The sequence below is a fragment of the Lepidochelys kempii genome, chromosome 2, assembly GCF_965140265.1.
Source record: "Lepidochelys kempii isolate rLepKem1 chromosome 2, rLepKem1.hap2, whole genome shotgun sequence".
Taxonomy (NCBI): Eukaryota; Metazoa; Chordata; order Testudines; family Cheloniidae; genus Lepidochelys; species Lepidochelys kempii.
This window is the reverse complement of record NC_133257.1, coordinates 226262941-226285065: the sequence shown is the minus strand read 5'-3', so window position 1 is coordinate 226285065 and position 22125 is coordinate 226262941. Positions and strand designations below refer to the sequence as shown.

Here is a 22125-nt window from a genome sequence, read left to right as displayed (position 1 = left end):
CTTCTCAGAGTAGCAGCCCTGTTAGTCTGTATTCGCAAAAAGAAAAGGAGTAGTTGTGGCACCTTAGAGACTAACCAATTTATTTGAGCATAAGCTTTCGTGAGCTACAGCTCACTTCATCGGATGCATACTGTGGAAACTGCAGCAGACTTTATATACACACAGAGAATATGAAACAATACCTCCTCCCACCCCACTGTCCTGCTGGTAATAGCTTATCTAAAGTGATCATCAGGCTGGGCCATTTCCTGCACAAATCCAGGTTTTCTCACCCCCCACCCCCACTGTCATCCCCAAGTCCCTTTCTGGAGCAGCTGGGGCGAACCCACAACATCCAGAGCGCTAACCGCTTATTCCCCTTGTCCCTCACTGTTCCTGCCCCCACAGCTCCCCTCCACCCCATCCCTCCTTGCCCCAATTCAAGCCCCCGCACACCCCCGCACGCTGTCCCTGGCCCTCCTGCGCTTCCCCACCCTACTCGCCCCCATTCTACTCGCCCATCTCCCCGCAGTCCCCTCCCACCCCCGACCCTCTCGTCTCGCGGGGTCTGCTCCTCGCGCTACCCCGCCCGCCCCTCCGCACACAACGCCCCGCCCTCGGGGCGGGCTGAGCCGCCGCACGCGCCTCTCTACGGAGGGGAAGCGCCACGACGTCGGCGGCTGCGCTCGCGCGTTGCGTCCCTGCTTCTAGGCCCGAGCTGAGGGGCCCTGGCCAGGATGGTGCGGGGGAGCCGCGCGCTGCTCCGGAAGGTCAGCGCGCCGCGTGCCCTGTGGCGGCCGCGGGGAGGGGACAGTCCGCGGCCGGAGTCTGGGGCGGCAGCTCCGCGTGTGAGCGGGGCTGGGGGTGGCGAAGATGAGCAGCCTCCGGCGTGGGAAAGGGTCTGGCCCGACGGGCCACGTTGGGACGTCCCACGCTTTGCTCCCCCCCCCCCCCCCAGCAATAGCACGCAGCTGGCTCCCGTCGTCCTGCCCAGTGCCCGGTTTGCTGGGGAGCACCCAGAGCCTGCGGCCGGGCTTCGAGGGGCTCAGCGTTGCATTTACAAATCCTCCCGGCGCTAGGGCTAGGAGAGCAGGACTTGCTAGCAGGCCTTGGCAAGCCCCCGCCAGTTCCTTCTCACAACGTGCCCTGGAGCAGGGGAGGTAACTCAGCATGAGTTTCCTGAAGTATTTTTTCACTAACACTTAGAAGGATAATGCCATCTTGCCGGGGCTGGTGCTTAGGAGCTTACTAACAGTGTATGCGTGAAAGGCAGGTGGGATAAATATGAAACACCAGTTTAACACTTCTTATGTTGTTAGTATGGCAACTTTATAGATGATCTAAGAATCTATGTGAAAGGAGGAACTGGTGGAATGGGGCATCCTCGCTTGGGTGGAGAAGGAGGGAGAGGTGGTGATGTCTGGCTTGTAGCCAAAGAAAAAACTACCTTAAAGAGAATTAAAGACAGATTTCCCCAGAAACGCTTTGTAGCTGGAGCAGGAGTCAACAGTAGGTAAGGACATATTGTGACCTGATTTATATTGTTGAACATATTTAACCTGAAAGAAAAATATCCCTTAAGACCTTTTTACTGTCTAACTTTTTTATAGTGTCCGTGCACTGAAAGGTGAAAAGGGAACAGATTGTGAAGTTGATGTGCCTTTGGGAATTTCAGTTACTTCCTGTGATGGGAAACAGATTGGTAAAAACCTTTTGCTTTTCCTTTATTTTGAGATAGCAGAAAATAAGGTAGTTTGACACATCGTTTGCTGGGTGTACTCTCTTCACACCAAAGGCTCTTAGTAGATGTTTCATCTTTAAGACAAAATAGAAGGATTTGTTTGTTGAGACAAATGTGGGGAGACAGAATCACATGCAGGAGACTTCTGATGTTAGAGGCTCATTCCAAAAGCATAATTATAACTAATTTGTATCTCCAGATATAGTACCAGGAACATGTTCCCACAACAAGATTTAAAGGCTGGAAGCCAGGTTGGTTTTATAGTGAGCCACTGAATTACTCCGTGACCTTGGAAAGGTTACTTGTCCACTTTGTAACTCTCAGTTATTTGAACTATAAAACTGGCCGAGTTTCAGCATCTCAGGGATTACCCATGATGATAATTGTGTTGAAAGTAACTACTGTGTCTAGAACAGTGGAAAGAATTTCAGATTATCTGTGCAAGGCTCCTGAAATGGCCCTTTCTCAAACTATAACCTTGAAGTTGGAGAGTGCTCTCCTTTTTGTAGTTTTCAGAATTATTTTTTTTAGTAATAAAAATGATTTTTATTTATTGAATACTTCCTTTGTTTAAGTGTTAAGCAGGATTAAAGTATGATGTAGGTAAGGTGGTATCTGTAAGTATTTTTGTAAATTATATATATTATGCTAGTGTTTAACTACAATTCTAAAATATGGTAATGATAGGTGGTGACATCACAGCAGGAATCTTAATGGAAGAGCCTGTAATATCTAATGAGTTTGGTGGTTAAAACAGGCTGTGTAATTCTCAAGTTTAAAGTATTTGGTTAACAAGCTATTATAGCCATGGCTAAAAATATCAAAACTACTGATACATGTGGGTTTTCTTGGTTTAACCCACATCCAACTACATGATACAATGTGGTGGTGGTGACCACTTAAAACTAATACTTTGGGAGATCTAGTATATTGAGCTTACATGTGATTAGTGTTACTTTCTTTTTGGAATCACGTGCTTGTTAGTATCAACTACCATTTTGACCATACTGTGTATTCATTTTCGAGGGATAACAACTCCAAAGAGAAACTCTACTTCATGTAGTTATTTGGTGTTAGGACTTGAAATGTCTGACTCTTGGCAGAGACCTGCACCAAGCCCAAGGGGTTTATATAGAAACTAGTGGAAAGTCTCTTCTTTCATTGACAGCAGGTCTACCTGGTAATGGAGAATCTTAACTGTTGCACAACAGCTATATTTTCTGACTAGTTTCAGAGTAACAGCCGTGTTAGTCTGTATTCGCAAAAAGAAAAGGAGTACTTGTGGCACTTTAGAGACTAACCAATTTATTTGAGCATAAGCTTTCGTGAGCTACAGCTCACTTCATCGGATGCATACTGTGGAAAGTTTAGAAGATCTTATTATATACACACAAAGCATGAAACAATACCTCCTCCCACCCCACTCTCCTGCTGGTAATAGCTTATCTAAAGTGACCACTCTCCTTACATTGTGTATGATAATCAAGGTGGGCCATTTCCAGCACAAATCCAGAGTTTAACAAGAATGTCTGGCGGGGGGGGGGGGAAACAAGGGGAAATAGGCTACCTTGCATAATGACTAAGCCACTCCCAGTCTCCAGTCAAGCCTAAGTTAATTGTATCTAATTTGCAAATGAATTCCAATTCAGCAGTTTCTTGCTGGAGTCTGGATTTGAAGTTTTTTTTTGTTGTAAAATAGCGACTTTCATGTCTGTTATCGTGTGACCAGAGAGATTGAAGTGTTCTCCAACTGGTTTATGAATGTTATAATTCTTGACATCTGATTTGTGTCCATTTATTCTTTTATGTAGAGACTGTCCAGTTTGACCAATGTACATGGCAGAGGGGCATTGCTGGCACATGATGGCATATATCACATTGGTGGATGTGCAGGTGAACGAGCCTCTGATAGTGTGGCTGATGTTATTAGGCCCTGTGATGGTGTCCCCTGAATAGATTCCAGCAAGAAACTGCTGAAATGGAATTCATTTGCAAATTGGATACAATTAACTTAGGCTTGAATAGAGACTGGGAGTGGCTTAGTCACTATGCAAGGTAGCCTATTTCCCCTTGTTTTTTCCTCAGACCCCCCCCCCCCCCAGACATTCTTGTTAAACCCTGGATTTGTGCTGGAAATGGCCCACCTTGATTATCATACACATTGTAAGGAGAGTGGTCACTTTAGATAAGCTATTACCAGCAGGAGAGTGGGGTGGGAGGAGGTATTTTTTCATGCTTTGTGTGTATATAATATCTTCTAAACTTTCCACAGTATGCATCCGATGAAGTGAGCTGTAGCTATCTGAGCATAAGCTTTCAAGAAATTGGTTAGTCTCTAAGGTGCCACAAGTACTCATTTTCTGACTAGTAATTTTTATTTTTCAGGAGAACTTAATAAAGCAGGAGACAGAATACTGGTAGCTCGTGGAGGTATTGGTGGCTGTTTGGTTACAAATTTCTTGCCTTTGAAAGGCCAGATACAAACAATTCATCTTGATTTGAAACTTCTAGCAGATGTTGGCTTAGTTGGGTGAGTATTGGAGTCTGTTATCTGTGAGTTAAACATTTAGGAGTATAATTTAAAGTAAAGCACTTCAAGTGAGGTGGGAAGGGAAATACATGCCTCTTTTTAAAAAAAACAAACAAAAAAACTCATGACCAAGTCTCAACCTATTACTTCATTTTTGTTGTTACAATGAGTTATCAGAATTGATTACTCATGGTTGGATGAATGCGGGGCCATTGGTCTGAATCCAGGTGAGGTTGATAATGATATCAGATGGCTGTTCAGTAATATATGTGAAATGAATTGGGAATCTCAAGCCAAGGCCTAGTGGACTGGTAGCTGTATTGCAAAAACTGCCATTACCATCCAAGTACTGGCACAAGTGGGTCTCCTTAATATTTATTCTTTGGCATTGCTGTTAAAACTAGATATGGAATCTGCTCTCTCAGGCCTGGTCTACACTGAGGGGGGGGGAGGGGAGAATTGATCTAAGATATGCAACTTCATCTACGAGAATAGCGTAGTTGAAGTCGACGTATCTTAGATTTAGAATCACTTACTTCGCATCCTCGCAGTGCGGGATCGACGGCCGCCGCTCCCCTGTCGACTCTGCTTCTGCCTCTCACTCTGGTGGAATTCCGGAGTCGATGGCAGAGTGATCAGGGATTGATTTATCGCGTCTACATTAGACCCAATAAATCGATCCCCAATAGATCGATCACTACCCGCCGATCCGGTGGGTAGTGTAGATGTGGCCTCAGAAAAGCATCCTGGCATATTTTTAGGAGAGTATGGAAAACCTTGAACTATGGTCCTTCTGTTTCATTTGCATTTAGTCTGCATTTTCACTGCCACCGATAAAAGGAATACAAATTTGAATTGTTTTGGTTTTTTTAGGAAATCTGAAGAAAAGCATCTAAGGCACTAAAACCATGCAAATACTGTTTATTAAGAACTCATTAGGTTTTTTTCCCTATACTTTATGGACAGTGAGTTACTCTTAAAGTTTTTTATGGATGCATAATGAGCAAAGTACTTGTAGATGGAAATGTGCAGATATGTTTACTTTGGATATTCAACAACTTGAGAATAAGGTTGATATTTTGCTAGCCATCTTCAGGGGTTGTGATGTTACAAAACATGATCACTTGGCTCCAGTCCTGCAAACACTATCCATGTGAGTAATTTTACACAGGCAAGGAGTCAAACTGAGCTTCATAAGATTCCTTATATGCATAATTCTTTGCAGAGTTTTATATGTGAAAAATGTAAATATTAGATGGTTTGGGTCACCTCATGAATCCAATACCTGTAGTTACTAATGCCACAAACCTTTTAAAATATTCTTCTCATTACTTTTGTGAAGGTATAAGAAGCTGGTCTTTGTTTTAATATGTGGGACATAAAAATTCCCTGACAAATTATGCTTTGTGAATAACAGGAAGAAGAATATACGTTGGATAGTCTGCATCTGTGCCTCTTAATATTCATAGGCCATGTCTCTCTATATTGCAAAATATCAGGTGGCACAGTAACTTACAAATGTATTTATTTAGGATGTGTGGCATTCAGGCACAAAAACTGAGGGAATGACTCATGGTAGGCTTTTTATTAAGATCTGAAGAGATGTCTCACTTTTTTAATGTGAATTTTATTAAATGGATTTGCAGGGGGTGGGGGGGTACATATGTATAAAAATGAAGAAAAATTCCTGAACTATTAGACTCATCCTTTATGAGAGTACAACTGAAAGCATTTTTAAAAGCGTTTTTTCCTAGTTTGAACAATGAAAATGCACTCGTTAGTTTCACTTTAGTTTCTAATCTGAGGTCAGTTTCAGGCTGTCATGTATTAACACAGTGCTACAGTTTACTGTAGTGCAATACATTTGTTTAAACTGGCATAAGAATTGTAAAAAATAGTCCTAGATCTCTTGGTCTTAGGTCTCAGGTTTTGTAAAGGCTGGTGTGTTTTGGGTTTTTTTGTTATTACAAATCCTAAGTTTTGGCTCATATTTGAGCTGACAGGCTTTCATTAAAAGCATAGAATCATGATTGATGAAGATTGTTTCCTAGCCAAAATTGTGAGTCAACCTCTGATATCCTGTTAGTGCCTGTACTTTGATCTTTTCTTTGAGTATGTTGCTTTTACTTCAGCATATACACAAGTGCTTTGCTATTAGATCAGATCAAGAAATCTTATGGTCTTGAGGGAGGATCATCCGGTCTGGGTACAGATTGTGAGGTACAAGAGAGGTTGCAATTGAGCTTCAAAGAGAATGCTTTGAGCCTTGATGGAAACAAAATACTTCCTTGAAGAAATGGAAGGCGTAACATTCCGAATTGTCTATATGGCTTCTTCTATCATCAGAGAGCATTAAATTCCTCCAATAACTTTCCTATTATAAAAGTCATTTTCTTCCATTATAAGGAATTAAGTCTTTTAAAATATCAGTTTTTTAATTAGTTGGTGTCCCTCTTGCTGTTTAACAGAGTTTGATTTTATTAATTTATGGTTAAATTCACAACATGGTGAATTCCTCAACCAATAATGCATTACAGGCAATAAAGGAAAATGCTTCTCTCTGTGGGCCAGCAGACTGCAAGACCATAGTCTCTTATTTTTAATTGCAGATCTATATTACCCCACCATAGATTCCTAACCTTCACACACTTTTGATCAGGTGACTTTTAATATCTATTTAGGAACTTATTTATCCTAGATCTAGTATTGTAGTGAAATATAGTGCCGTGTGATGGTCTGCAAATTTGACTTAAATCAAGGTCCCTTATGAACTCCTCCTTCTGTTGAGTGACTGGGAACTGTGTTCTGTTCCTGTGACCATGCCTGAGGTTGACTTTTTTTTTTTTTTTTTTTTTTTTTTTTTTGAGTAAGGCACCTAACTGTCTTGTAACTCCATTTAATCATGGGTAAAATGGGACAATAATACTTTTCTGATTAGACACTATACATTCAAAATGATTATTTTGAAAAGGGTTATTTCTAGCTCTTTAAGTGTGGGTCTGTTCTGTAAAGTATGTAAGCAAAAAGGCACTGCCTGACTCAGAAGACCTGTTTGCTGTGCATGTTCAGTTGTTGCTGCTTTCTTATGTGGAAAAGGTTTGGGGAGCATGGGAGGCATTGCTATAGTCAGCACCCTGCATAATCAGCTCAGATCTTGGAGCATGAGCTAAGTTTGTTTGTTTTGGGGTTTTTTGTTGTTTTTTCTGGTACACTCCTCAATAATACTTATCCCTTATACAGCGCCTTTCGTCAGTAGATCTCAAAACATTTCACAGTCTTTAACGGATGTATCTTCACAACACCCCTGGGATGTAAGAAAGTATTATTACCTGCCTTTGGGGGGGCGGAGGTAAGGTGCGCAGAATCTGTGACTTGCCCAAGATCACACTGGAAGTGTATAAAATTAACAGAATTGTTAATTTAGTTCCAATTTCATGACCACCTGTAGAACTGTTTTATCTTCAGATTGTGTACTTGGGTATATCTGTGCAACCCTGCAAAAGGCAGTAGTAGCAGAAGTGCAAATGAAGGTGGCATTTGACTTGTAGAATCTTCTGTTACTGGAATGATACATGTACCAGAAACCAGGCTGAGTTTGCAAGGCTATCAGTTAGAAAAAATATCTTTTTACTTTTCAAATCAGCAGTCTGGTATAGAAATCGGACACAGTAAACCTGGAACCTCAATGCCTTTTTAACGAAGCCCCTTTGGAGAGCAGAATGTCACTTAAAGCTGTTACACATGAAGGTTCATCGCACTTCCAGATATTTTATGCTCAGACCTCAGGAGCACTGTTGAGTTTACAGGAAAGATAAGTTTGGTTAAAAGAATATTATGACACTGTCCAGTAAACTAAGTTTCACTGTAAATGAGTTCATCCCTGAAACCTTCAGAAAGTCTTTTAGTTTGTCTGCATTCTTATAAACAGTTGTAACGGTTTTCAAAATTGTGGGGAAAAAAGCAAGTTGTATAAAACATTTTATTGTCTGTATTACAGAAACCTAGAGATCCCAGCCAAGACTACAGTTACAAAATTTGTAGATGATAGTGCTGGGGGGTGGGTTGCAAGCACTTTAGAAAACCCGATTTAGAATTCAAAATGACCTTGATACACTGGAGAACTGGTCTGAAATCAACAAGATGAAACAACTTGAAAGAGACAAGATCAAAGTATTATCCTTAGGAAGGGGAAAAACTAAATGTGCAGATTCAAAACTGAGATTCACTGGCTAGCCAGTGAAACTCAAAGTGAATGAGTTAACAATGATGCTGTTGCAAAAAAAGGCAATGGGATATATTAGCAGGAGTGTTCTACATAAAACACGGAAGTACTGGAACAGGAATCCCCATAGAATATCAGGGTTGGAAGGGACCTCAGGAGGACATCTGGTCCACCCCCCTGCTCAAAGCAGGACCGATCCCCAATTAAATCATCCCAGCAAGGGCCCCGTCAAGCCTGACCTTAAAAACTTCTAAGGAAGGAGATTCCACCACCTCCCTAGGCAACGCATTCCAGTGTTTCACCAACCTCCTAGTGAAAAAGGTTTTCCTAATATCCAACCTAAATCTCCTCCCATCACTGGAGGGTTTTTAAGAACAGGTTAGACCAGGTGTGAGCAAACTTTTTGGCCTGAGAGCCACATCAGGGTTCCAAAACTGTGTATGGAGGGCCAGGCAAGGAAGGCTGTGCCTCCCAAAAGAGCCTGGCCTCAGCCCCCTCCCACTTCCCAACCCTCCTGCTCCTTGTCCCCTGACCGCCTCTCGGACCCCACCCCCATCCAACCCCTCCAGCCCCATTACCATGCTGCTCAGAGCACCAGGACTGACAGCCACGCTGCCATGCAGTCTAGAGCACTGGGGCGGGGCAGGCCAGCGGCTCTCACAGCTGCGCTGCCCGGCAGGAGCTCGCAGCCCCACTACCCAGAGTGCTGGCGGCACAGCGAGCTGAGGCTGTGGGGGAGAGGGAGACAGCAGGGGAGGGGCCGGAGGCTAGCCTCCCTGGCCGGGTGCTCAAGGACCAGGCAGGATGGTCCCGCAGGCCGTAGTTTGCCCACCTCTGGGTTAGACAATCACCCATCAGGGATGGTCTAGGAATACTTAATGCTGCCTCAGCGAAGGGGAATAGACTGGATCACATCTAGAGGCCACTTGCAGCACTACATTTCTATGATTTCTAAGATCAGGGCCCCAGTACACTAGGTGCTGTGCAAGTACATACTGACAGACAGTTCCTGCCCCCAAAGGGTTTAACAGCCTAAATAGTAAAGGAGTACTTGTGGCACCTTAGAGACTAACCAATTTATTTGAGCATAAGCTTTCGTGAGCTACAGCTCACTTCATAAATAGTATTGATTCTGGTGGGGCGGGGGGGGGGAGATTGTCAGAAATGCAAAAAAATAATAGAATTATATCTTTGCCAGTATTTTGTTCATTTAACTCAATAGTAACGCATATGCAAGTGTGACATAAATAGTTATTCATTGTGTAAATCCCAACTTTCCTTCTAGATTTCCAAATGCAGGAAAATCCTCGTTGCTAAGCAAAATTTCTCATGCCAAACCTCAGATTGCAGATTATCCTTGTAAGTACAAACTGCATTATTTTTCATTGCTGTAACATTACTTGAGAACATAGGCCTTTCCTATGGCTTGGCTGAACAACTTTTAGAAAAGAACTGGAGAGTAGGAGCTGCCTACAGTTGCTACAGATGTTATTACCTACTAAATATTACTCTCTTCACCTTTATTTCAGTTCTTCCACAACTCATAAGACAGCAAGAAAGAGAGGTAGCTTCCCTTGAGCACCATTACTGGGGCTCTCTGTTCCTGTTACTTCTGTTTTCACATGTATCTTTTAAGTTCTGTGGCACAAAGTCTGAAGCATGATAGAAGCACTGAAGAGGCCACAACTACAGAGATTTGTTTTTAGTTGTTAGTTTTGTGAGCTCGGTGTCCTGCGGGAGACGAAAAGCAAAAATGGAAGCAGTAGCTGCTGTATGATCAACATGGTTAGGGGAGATAAAAGCAATGAGGGAAAAGTTGGTGGTGGTGGCAAATTTTCAGTGTGGCCTTAATTTTCAAAAGGGGTTTAGTTGATATTTACTAGGATTCATATCCGTTACATTATATCGTAGTACTTTCTGATGTAACTCCATAATGTCATTCATATAAATATATTATAATGGAAGTGTTCCAAACGAAGGCATGAGTAATTAGATCCAATACATAAGGAGAGGCATGAAGGTTTTATAATGTTAGTCACTTTTAATATACAGTGCTTTTTTTTTTTTTTTCCTTTCTTTCTTTCTTATCCTGCCCATCCAGTCACAACAGTAAAACCTGAACTGGGAAAGATCATGTATCCAGATTACAAGCAGGTTGGTATTGAAAAGCAATTAAATTTGTTATACATTTGGGTATAATGGCTAGTTAGATTAATGTCATTACAGCCTTTCATCTTCTGCAATGGAGCTTAATCCCAAATCATACTTTCAAATATATATTTTCTTTGCTTAAGGATGTTACTGCATTATTTTTTACGCCAATAGTTAATGGCGCAAAAATGGTGAAAGTAAAAGTGGTTCCCACTTCTGTTTCCCTTAACAGAAGGAACTAGGTTTCTGTAGTAACAGACTAATAGTTCTTCACCTAAATGTTAGCTTTCTTCTCCACCTTTTTTGTTACTCATCTAACAAATGAGTTTCCCTAAGTTATTTAATATGGTGGTAATAAAAAATACAGAAGTAACCAGAATTTTGCATTTTACTGCCATGAAATGACTGAGAATTTAAATACTGCACTTCCTGTATAACTGTTTCCCTGGCAGCTGATATTAATAGGTCACTGTTAAAGGATTGGAAAAACTAAAATACATATTTTAGTAATTGATCACTTCGTGCCTGCTCAAAAAATTATCTTGGTTAATTTGAGCAAATATCTACTGTGTCTATTTTCTTGTTGCCTACTTTCAACGTAGCTTATATACAAATAGAATTAACTGATACAGTATGTTGGTGCTTTGAGGTTCACAAGTACTGTATCCTGCAAGGAGCTAAGAATTCCTGTGCGCCCCCCAACTCCCACTGAGTTCACAAGGGGGATGAGCACCTTGCAGGATCAAGCCCAAAATGCTACCCAAGGGGTATAAATAAATTTCATGATTTTTTTTAATAGTAGAGTAAGTACCCAAGCACTATCTACAAAAACATGTTTTATATAAACTGTCCCTTTCATCTCCTGCATATTTTGTTGTGGTTTTTTTTTTTTTTTGTTAGAGAAATACAGGGAAAGCAGAGAATTTTGATTTTTTCAGATCAAACTATTGGGTTACAGGAAACACAAAACTGAAACAACCATGGAGCAAAAATTAAACAAAGTTTGTTTGGCTATATTCTTTTGTTCGCTATTTGTTTTTAAAGGATAATCTTATTTCTAATTAGTCCTAATACTTCATGTTTGTTCATGGAAATTTAGTTGATAAACAGCTAATTACTGGGAGATGGTAGTTTTAAACAGGAAATTAATTACAGTTGATTTTTAGTCCTTAGCATATTGGTTAAAATTGTTTATAAAATGGGCGTGATCAGGTAAATAAATCTGTCAGGCCCAGATTCTCAGGGTGTACAGACATGCATTTTACCTGCACAAATTTGGACTAACCTACCCGAACTGAAAATTCCATAAAATATCTGTACATCCCTGTAACTCTCCCAGTATTATGAATAGATAAGAACAAAAGTCTACCCTTTCATGGACGCACACAAGCCTCCATAGGAATTGTGCACACATCTAAAGGCAAAATGTGTCCCTGAATTGGGAGATTAAATTGGCAACTTTAATAATTTCGAGAAGAAATCAAAACAAGATAGCCCTTTGCTGCAGATAACAGGGTAAAAGTTTTTTTTAATCCTGAAAAGGAACTGATCTGCCAGGAATCAGTGGCACATCCTCTGCCAAGTGGATAATTACACATCCCTAGGGATGACACTTTTTTTCTACAGTCTGTCAATTATCAGATACCAGCAAGAGTTTCTCATTTGCTTGTACAGGCAATTTGTTTTATTTGATAAGGAGGAAATATAAAAGTGTCGTAGTGATATGCCAGCTCCAGCAAACTCCATCATACTAGAAAATAGATTTTCCCTGTACATTCAACTTTCATGGATTGTTTAGTAAATGTAGGTGAAACTGTATAGCCTTTTAATGTATTTCCATGTCTTTTTAGATGGAGAATCCTGAAGCAGGGTTTGACATATTTAGCAAACACCTACTAGCCAGAGGCCAGTATAAAGGTGAGTGGGGGTGGCGTTCACCAGCAAGATATTGAAGCAACATCTTGATAGAAAACTGAGTCATCAGTTGCTGGGAAAAGGCAAGGGTGCAGGGATTCCTACCAAGTACTGGCCCTGGGCTCTTGTCAGGTTTTCGTCCTTTATAACAGCCTCTGGTTTGTAGGTGTTGGATAGACTTGAAGCCCTTAGCACTTTTATTTTTCTAGATTTCTGAGAACAGGTAAATATATGCAGCAGAACTCCATTTATCTGAACTAATTGGGACTGGGCCAAATCTGATAATCAAAAAGCAGAGAGAACTGGAGAATGGGAAAGTGCAAAATCTAGTGGCCAAAGGAGATCACTCCTTTTTGTACCTGTGTATGCTGGTTGTCCAGCTAACATGGACAGCTGGATAATGGAGGGTCAGATAAACAGTGTTCTTCTGTAGGTGGATGACCAGATGTCCCGATTTTATAGGGACAGTCCCGATTTTGGGGTTTTTCTTATATAGCCTCCTATTTTACACACACACACACACACTCTCCCAATCCCTTGTCCCGATTTTTCACATTTGCTGTCTCGTCACCCTACTGAGCACCAGAAATGCTGCTTGAGGAGAACAGCAGAAACTTATAGCCCCTTATTTGTCTGCTAAAGCAGACTTCTGATGACAGGCTTTAAGTGTTTTGCAGTTGCTTGTAAATATTGCCACTGAGATACTAAGGTCAGAAGGGACCATTATGATCATCTAGTCTGACCTCCTGCTCAACGCAGGCCACAGAATCTCACCCACCCACTCCTGCGGAAAAACCTCTCACCTACGTCTGAGCTATTGAAGTCCTCAAATGGCAGTTTAAAGACTTCAAGGAGCAGAGAATCCTCCAGCAAGTGACCCATGCTACAGAGGAAGGCAAAAAACCTCCAGGGCCTCTTTCAATCTGCCTTGGAGGAAAATTCCTTCCCGACGCCAAATATGGCGATCAGCTAAACCCTGAGCATGTGGGCAAGATTCACCAGCCAGATACCCAGGAAAGAATTTTCTGTAGTAACTCAGATCCCACCCCATCTAACATCCCATCACAGGCTATTGGGCCTATTTACCATGAATATTTAAAGATCAATTAATTACCAAAATCCTGTTATCCCATCATACCATCTCCTCCATAAACTTATCGAGTTTAATCTTCAAGCCAGATAGGTCTTTTGCCCCACTGCTTCCCTTGGAAGGCTATTCCAAACTTTCACTCCTCTGATGGTTAGAAAGTCTAATTTCAAGTCTGACCTTCCCAATGACCAGTTCATATCCATTTGCTCTTGTGTCCACATTGGTACTGAGCTTAAATAATTCCTCTCCCTCTCTGGTATTTATCCCTCTGATATATTTATAGAGAGCAATCATATCTCCCCTTAACCTTAGGGGGTTGGACTAGATGACCTTCTGGGGTCCCTTCCAACCCTGATATTCTATGATTCTGATATTCTATGATTCTTTTAGTTAGGCTAAACAAGCCAAGCTCCTTGAGTCTCCTTTCATAAGACAGGTTTTCCATTCCACGGATTATCCTAGTAGCCCTTCTCTGTACCTGTTCCAGTTTGAATTCATCCTTCTTAAACATGGGAGACCAGAACTGCACACAGTATTCCAGATGAGGTCTCACGAGTGCCTTGTATAATGGTACTAACACCTCCTTATCTCTACTGGAAATACCTCACCTGACGCATCGCAAGGCCGCATTCGCTTTTTTCATGGCCATATCGCATTGGCGGCTCATAATCATCCAATGATCAACCAATACTCCAAGGTCCTTCTCCTCCTTTCATAGAATATCAGAGTTGGAAGGGACCTCAGGAGGTCATCTAGTCCAACCCCCTGCTCAAAGCAGGACCAATCCCCAGTATTGTCCCAGAGCCCTAAATGGCCCCCTTGAGGGTTGAACTCACAACCCTGGGTTTAGCAGGCCAATGCTCAAACCACTGAGCTATCCTCCGTTACTTCTAATTGATACGTCCCCAGTTTGTAACTAAAATTCTTGTTATTAATCCCTAAATGCATGACCTTACACTTCTCACTATTAAATTTCATCGTATTCCTATTACTCCAATTTACAAGGTCATCCAAATCTTTCTGTATGATTTCACTTTCCTTCTCTACATTGGAAATACCTCCCAGCTTTGTATCATCTGCAAACTTTATTAGCACACTCCCACTTTTTGTGCCGATAACAATTCTCAGAAATAAGTAGCTACGAAATAAGATCCTCATAAAATAAGCATCCCCAGAATACTTTTCTGTCTGTTCTTGTTTGTAGTCATTTGAGGTGTTGATGTTATAATTACTTTACCATTTTTTTCTGACAAATTTTCATTTATCTTCCTAGATCTCAGTAGCAGATCTTCCAGGATTGATTGAAGGTGCACATGCAAACAAAGGAATGGGCCACAAATTCCTCAAGCATGTAGAAAGAACCAAACAGCTTCTCTTTGTAGTAAGTAAATATTATAATTTAAATAACCTGGTAACTTTAGTTTTTTATTCTGTTTAGCTTAGAATTTACTATCCTGTAAACCTAAATTCCTGAGATTTTATTGCTGCTGGCTTTGAGAAAACATTTCCTTCATAATTGTCATGTATTATTTTACTCTAGCCGTGGTTATAAACAAATATAATATAGTATCTAAACTAGAAATCTAATAATATCTATCATTTTATGTTGATGAAGGCCATAGAGATTGCCTGTTGCTCAACAGCATGAAAAGGTTCCTAGCACAGCTCAGACATTAGGTAGCCATTGTGCAACAAGAGCCTCTTAAAACAGACCAAAAAGTCAGTCTTGGGCCTGGATATCTTGAAAAATGGTAGTATTTGGGGGGTAGTTGTGTGTGTGTGTGTGTGTGTGTGTGATTTAACTTTATAATTCATTCTAGGTTGATATTTCTGGGTTTCGGCTATCTTCAAAAACTCGATTCAGAACAGCTTTTGAAACTATACTGCTTCTAATACAGGTAACTTCGCATCCCTTTAAATGTTGACTCTAATACTGTGTAGATGTGAAGAAACAATAGCTAAAAGTGCATGTAAGCTGACTGCTAGATTAGTAGACGGAGCTGCTGAGGATCCAGTGTGGTTAATCATTTTTACTAGCAATCTTAAAAGGCTGGGAACTTTCTAGATGTACTTAAGGCAGATGACAAAACTTTAGACACAGCTGTGTCCTCATTAACTTCTGCTGCATCTGTAAGGAGATGTGTGTGAAGGCCAAGCTGAGTGAAGAACCAGAGCTCTTCAGTCCCCAGATTTGGCTGCCTTTTAGGAAATGGAAAACAGGTCATCTGCTAACTCCCTGGCTTGAGCTCTGTCCAAACCATGAGGTAACTGAGGTTATGTGTATGCAACAGCAGCACAGCTATGGCATTAAAGCTCTGTAGATGTAGTGCCATAGCATAGATGCTTCCTACATCAACAGGAAGGGGTTTTTCCATTGATGTAGTTAGTCCACCTTTTGTAAGAGGTGGTAGCTAGGTCAACCGAAGAATTCTTCTGTTGACCAAGCTGCATCTACAGCAGGGCTAGATCAGCCTAACTGTGGTGCTCTGGGTGTGAAACTTATTTCACAGCCTTGAACACGTAAAGCTAGGTCAATCTAATTTTTAAGAGTAGACTAGGCCTGAGTCTTAGGAGCTTGATGAGATATCAGTCTTCAACTTCGCAAAACCCCATCGCCTTTTAGGGGCCACGTGCAGAGTCTCATGGCCTATCCTGCATTCTTCAATTATCCCCACTGACTAAACTTAACTCCATCTTTAAAAATCTATTTTTCAATCGCTTCCCCCTCCCCTGTTCTGTGACTTCCAATATATTTTTTTTCCTGTTTCAGCTTATGCCATTGTACATTCCTGTGCTGTGTGATTGACAGTTAGGGATGATACCTTTTGATATATGCCATAGGAGAGATCTTGTCATTATAAAACTTAAGAATAAATTATACAACAATTCCAAACCCTAAAAATGTGGTTGCCCTAAGCTTTGTCTCAGAGATTGTCTTCATAGCACAGTTAGCTTGAGTTATAACTCAAGTGTTACCCCTAATTCCACTCCTTTTCTGTCACACAAATCTAGCTCAAGTTAAGTGGTGCTTTAAGCTCAAGCTAGCTGGTTTATCGCGGGGGTAGGTTGAAGTTTGAGTGATGCTCAAGCTAATAATGCAGTGGGAATGCAACAGCTCAATGACAGCAACTCATCCTATCACTCTGTAACTCCAGTGGGCTTGTCTACATGGTGCAGTAGTGTACACTAGAAGGGTGTGAATTCTAATACGCACCAACATGTTGCACACTTACTGGCCTTTGTAGACCCTGCTTGTCCGCACAAGCAGGGTTTACATGGGTCAGTAAGCATGCAAAAAATTGGTGTGCTTAGAATTCACACTGTTCTAGTGTGCACTGCTGTACCATGTAGACAAGCCCATGAGTGCGGTAACTCGAGTGTATCAAATCAAGCTGTGAAGGTAAGCCCTGAGAGATTTCTGACCAGTTACGTCAAGAAATTAGTAGATGCTTGTGTATGTTAATACAGATGTGACTAACAAGAACAAATCTGTCATTACACCTTACAAGAGATTGAATCACAAGGGTGCAGGCTGTGTACCAACAGTAAATGCATTTAAATGAGTTGACATTCTCAAACTGTGTGTGAATATATCAACAGTGAGCACATCAGTAGATTTCAGTGCTGTAGTGAACACTTTTCAGAGTAACAGCTGTGTTAGTCTGTATTCGCAAAAAGAAAAGGAGGACTTGTGGCACCTTAGAGACTAACCAATTTATTTGAGCATGAGCATCCGATGAAGTGAGCTGTAGCTCACGAAAGCTCATGCTCAAATAAATTGGTTAGTCTCTAAGGTGCCACAAGTCCTCCTTTTCTTTTTGTAGTGAACACTGATTCTTCAGACAGTTAAACAAATGAAAGAGGAAAACATAATTCAAAACATTTTTTTTCTACTTTTTAAAAATAAAATTTTACAAAGGCAAATTAACTTTGTTTTTAGGAAATAGAATTATACAAAGAGCAGCTTCGGAGAAAGCCTGCACTTCTTGCCATTAATAAAATGGATTTGCCTAATGCACAAGATAGCTTGAAAGAACTTATGAAACAACTACAGAATCCTCAAGGTAAACTAACCTAATGCACAGTAGCTTCTTATTTATAATAAATAGATTGTAATTTACCTTTGTAAATATTTGTGGAAGTATCTGTTAGCTGATGATAAATATGTTAAACAATAGAATAAGCAGAGAGAGTCTTCATTTTTACCTAAAATTTATTTGGAAAGTTTGAGGCCCTCCCCTGTGTCCCTCTTTTTGGCTGCTTGCTCTGTATATTTTTAAACTCTAGGTTCCTGACTGACTTTAGCCAGGAGATCTCAAGTATTACAAAAAGATGGGTATTCACTAAACATTCTGTATGAAAACTTCATTTATAAAAGGGTCAGCAGTTGTGGTTGCTAGAGGAGCCACGCTGAGATTGTTCAATAAGGGCAAACTGCAAAGAATGGGGCAGACAAGCCTCAAAACTAGTGGTGGTTCTAATAATTAGATTCACAAAGCCAACAACAAAACAACTTTTACAATACCTTATTGGCTTCGTAAAAGCCCAAAACAAAGCTCCCTTAAAGCAGTCTAGCCCTGGGCTCCCACCCAAACAATCTAATCAAATATGGTGAGGATTACTTAAAATCTTTTTCACCATATCTAAAGTTCTACCAATCCCAAGAGATCAGACACATTACCCACAAGGTCAATGAATATTTCAGATCTTACCCAAATACATGCTTACAGCCAGTTCTTATTAACAAAACTAAGATTCTTTTTTTTAAAAAAAAAGTGATGATATGGTTAAAAGACTTTACAGGTATGAGTAAAGGTCTTAGGTCAGTTTCATAGTAGAGAGGGTGAGCTGCAGAAAGTTCTTTCATAATCCATTCCCTGGATTTATAATCCAATAGATAGTCCATGTACAGAGACTATAAATTCTTCCATGAGAAATAGCAGGGTAATCCAGACTGGCACAGGAGATCTCAGTCTTGCAACTCAAGCGTCCCTGATCAAGCTTAAGCAGATATGAGATGACTGGATCAGGCCCTAGAGTTCTTTTATAAATCTCTGGCAGGCTACTCTAGCCTCTTGACACAGATAACACAGTGGGCATTCCTTGGGTGAAGAATAGGTAATATACATGGTTGCTTTGAAGTCAATTCCTATTTCCTATGTATACACAGGTAATTTGGTTAGTTAATGGCCTTATGCTAATCAATGCAACTAAAGGTTCATTAGTAGTTTACTACAAACTTCAAAGAGAAATATAGACAATGATATTATTTACACCCAAGTTTCATCTACATGTTAATATTCCATTTTGATCTCTGAATCAGTGGAACGTAGTAATAGACAGGAAGAGAAATTTAGCATCTGCAAGCTAATCTGGTAAGATATAGGTAAACACAGACACAATCAGTATCTTCTAATTCTCTAACCATATAAGTTTACATTTCAAAGCTCTAGAATATATATAACTTGGCTTTGTTAGCTGTTTATAAGGAATGGCCCTAATTAGTGTGTGTGTATATATATATATAATTTTCTAAAATGCCTTTAAAGGTGGAATTTGGGTCATTTAGCCTGCTGGTTGCTTAACCCCTTCTGGCTCAGTATCACACGAGGAAAGAAACATGTTCTTCTAAATCTCTTCAGGGTAACATCCTGGGTCCACTGATGTCAATGGCAAAACTCCCATTGACTTCATTGAGGTTAGGATTTCATCCTAAATCTGTTCAGGATGCAGTCATAACTTTGTCCAGTCAGCTGCTCTCTCAGTACTATAAACCCTACTATAAGAGTTTTAGCCCTGTTAGTTGGGACATACGTAGAATTGGGCAAAAGTACTAGTAAATACACAGTTGTGATAATTCTGGGTTGGCAAGGAGATGTTGGAAATTGAATGAAGCTTATTAGATCATCTAGTTAATTATTTAAAAGTGAAACTTATAGGAACAGACTAGTTTTATTTAGGAGCCATATCCTGGTAGTGAATAATAGTGTCTGCTGGCTTTGCTCTTAGAGTAGACAAAAATCCCAGGACAGCAAGCCTGAAGCTGAGATCCTCATCTGTGCCTAGTCCCTTTAGTCAGGGTATAAGGCTGGAGGAACAGCCTGGAAAATGCTTTAAAGTCTGCTTCCAGGTAGGGGAGAATTCCTCCAGCACAGGCACAGCGGAAGACAATACGGTTGTCTTCTGAGGACCTCTTTCCAAGCCCCGTGGCACAGGGGTCATTGTCAGGAGCAGAGCCACAGTGCTGCAGAGATTCTGGGAAATCTTAGGGAGGCTGCTCTATCTTAGTTAGACCCCCCCATGGCTGTCTGAGTTACAGAGGGGTTGCTCTAGCATCCTGGAGCGGATCAGAATTCAAGAAGGTTCACACACCTACCACCTCTGGACTGAGAGTTCTGTGGTTGCCTGAGGGCTGCAGGCCATAATCTCAACCTAGGAGTGCAAGTGCACTAGAATGCAAAAATCAAACGGCTATTGCTAGTATTCCTGTTCTGAAACTCTTTAAAAACAAATTTTGAAAGATTCCAAATTTAATTATTCCAGTCATTCATCTATCTTCTAAAATTCAGCTAAAGTCCCAATTTGGTAAAGTTTTATGGATTTATGGTATAAAGAAATAATGTGTAATAAGTATGCTCTGTTTCAGACTCTTTATGTTTAGTGGAGAAAGAGCTGATTCCAACTTGCACCATAGACTTCAAAGATATTATCCCTGTATCTGCACATACTGGAGAAGGAATAGAGGAACTAAAAACCTGTATACGGAAATCGCTAGATGAAGAAGCAGAGAAGGAGAATGAAGAATATCAGAAAGAGAAACTTCGTATCTTACAGACTTCAGAAGTATAACATAATTAAAGGAGGAAATCAGTTCTTGGATATTGGATCAATCTTTATGAACATCTCAGTGGATGCTAAATTTGTGTTTGTCAAGAATACAGTCCTCATGATATTGAACTCGACTTCATAGTTCTGACTCTATGCCACTATCAATTCAACCTTCTTGTTTTGAAAGCAAATCTGGAATCTTATCTGACACACATTGTAAGAACAGGGCAATTTAAGAAAACTGTCTAAGAATGTAAAATGAATAATATCATGCAGATGTACAGTGAATTTTCTAAGAAACAAATACATAGTCTTCTATATGAGTGGAATTTGTTTTTTGTTCTTAATCTTATAGGTGGTATTTATTACTTACCTACACACACACCAAAGCCTTAAAGGAGAGTGGTTGAAATTGGGATTTTGCTTGATAATAGACTGAGCATGTAAAATAGTGTATTGTCGTGAAGAACATGGTACATTGTAGAACAGATTTTGATTTTTTTTCCTAAACTCTTTTAGCTTTTAAAAGACAAGTGTTAATATAATGACTACACTTATGTGGCCATCAACAAATTGCCCAAATAGTTTCCTGTTTTTAGTCACTTTGACCATCTGTTTTGGAAGTAGAGATTGGCCAAACAAAAGTACTCACAGAACATCAAGTGCTAAATGGCTCTAATATCTTTCCTATAACCACAAGCATGTGGATCTTGTGTGTGTGTGTGTGCTCTAGGCTTCCATTTCTCCCCCACTGCATAAATTCTCTCTGATCCCTTCATGTAGGAGAGATAAGGAGCTTGTTATGCTTTGGTTCTATACTGGCTACAGCCCTACTAGACTGAAGAGCAACCTGGGTGCTGCTCTAAACCCAGCCAGCTGGTAAAAATCCCCCAGGGGCTGCCTGTTGTGCTTCTGTAGGAGTTGGGTAGGCTGGCTGTATTTCTGTTAGGCATTCTTTGCACCAGGGGAAACTTCCAACAGGGATGTGGGCATTCTGTAGTGCTTAGGGGCTGCAGCTGAGTGGAGCAGAGAATCTGGCCTGCACTCAAACATCACTTTGTATTTGGTTATCTTATGAATAGTGCCCTACCAAATTCATGGTCCATTTTGATCAATTTCACAGCTACAGGGTTTTAAAATTGTCCAGTTTCACATTTTCAGTTGGTTTATGCCTGAAATTTCAAGGTGGTGTAACTGGGGCTCCCAACCCAATAGTGGGTCTGACTTTCTCTCTCTCCTGCCCCCCCTTCCCCTTATTGCCTAAGCTGCCAGGCACGGCAAGGAAAAGTTCTGTCCCTTCCCAGCCCAGCAGCTTGCTGGGATGCTCCCAGCAGCAGGGGGATATGGAACCCACCTCCACAAGCCTCCTCCAGCTGCAGGACACTCTGAGGTGAGTCTGATCTCTCCCCAAGTGCAAAAGCAGCCAGGTAGGGGAAGGACCAGTCCTGTTCCTCCCCAGCCCAGCGGGGACTTGCAGCTAGGAGCCCCGCTGCTGGGGTGCTCAGATTTCATGGGGAAGGGCTTATTTCATGGTCTGACATGTTTTTCATGGCTGTGAAATTGGTTGGGCCCCACTTATGAATTGGTAGAAATCTGAATGAGACATAGGGGAGAGAGGCTGATGTGGGGGCATAGAAGAGCATGGCATGCTACAGAGCTGTCATTCTTCA

The 22125-nt window shown here is 40.9% G+C and overlaps 1 protein-coding gene across 2 annotated transcripts; it reads left to right on the top strand.

Annotated features, from left to right (window-relative positions):
* Window positions 1-603: 603 nt before the first annotated feature.
* On the top strand, window positions 604-20777 carry GTPBP10 (GTP binding protein 10). Of its 2 annotated transcripts, XM_073334017.1 has the most exons (10): window positions 604-749; window positions 1299-1492; window positions 1590-1681; window positions 4106-4250; window positions 9758-9831; window positions 10574-10626; window positions 14901-15008; window positions 15448-15525; window positions 17568-17691; window positions 20274-20777. In XM_073334017.1, exons 1-10 carry the CDS (start codon window positions 717-719, stop codon window positions 20474-20476), a joined length of 1104 nt encoding a protein of 367 aa, XP_073190118.1. In that variant the 5' UTR covers window positions 604-716; the 3' UTR covers window positions 20477-20777. The 2 variants fall into 2 exon arrangements, with proteins under 2 accessions (XP_073190118.1, XP_073190117.1); XM_073334016.1 differs by lacking the exons at window positions 604-749; window positions 1299-1492 and adding an exon at window positions 762-1139.
* The last annotated feature ends 1348 nt before the right edge of the window (window positions 20778-22125 follow it).

Bases quoted from the DNA above. Each gene is read 5' to 3' on its own strand.
- GTPBP10 (XM_073334016.1), top strand. From the start codon at position 853: ATGAGCAGCCTCCGGCGTGGGAAAGGGTCTGGCCCGACGGGCCACGTT. The intron at 4,251-9,757 runs GTGAGTATTGGA...CTTTCCTTCTAG, and splicing joins GCAGATGTTGGCTTAGTTGG to ATTTCCAAATGCAGGAAAAT. The intron at 15,526-17,567 runs GTAACTTCGCAT...CTTTGTTTTTAG, and splicing joins CTATACTGCTTCTAATACAG to GAAATAGAATTATACAAAGA.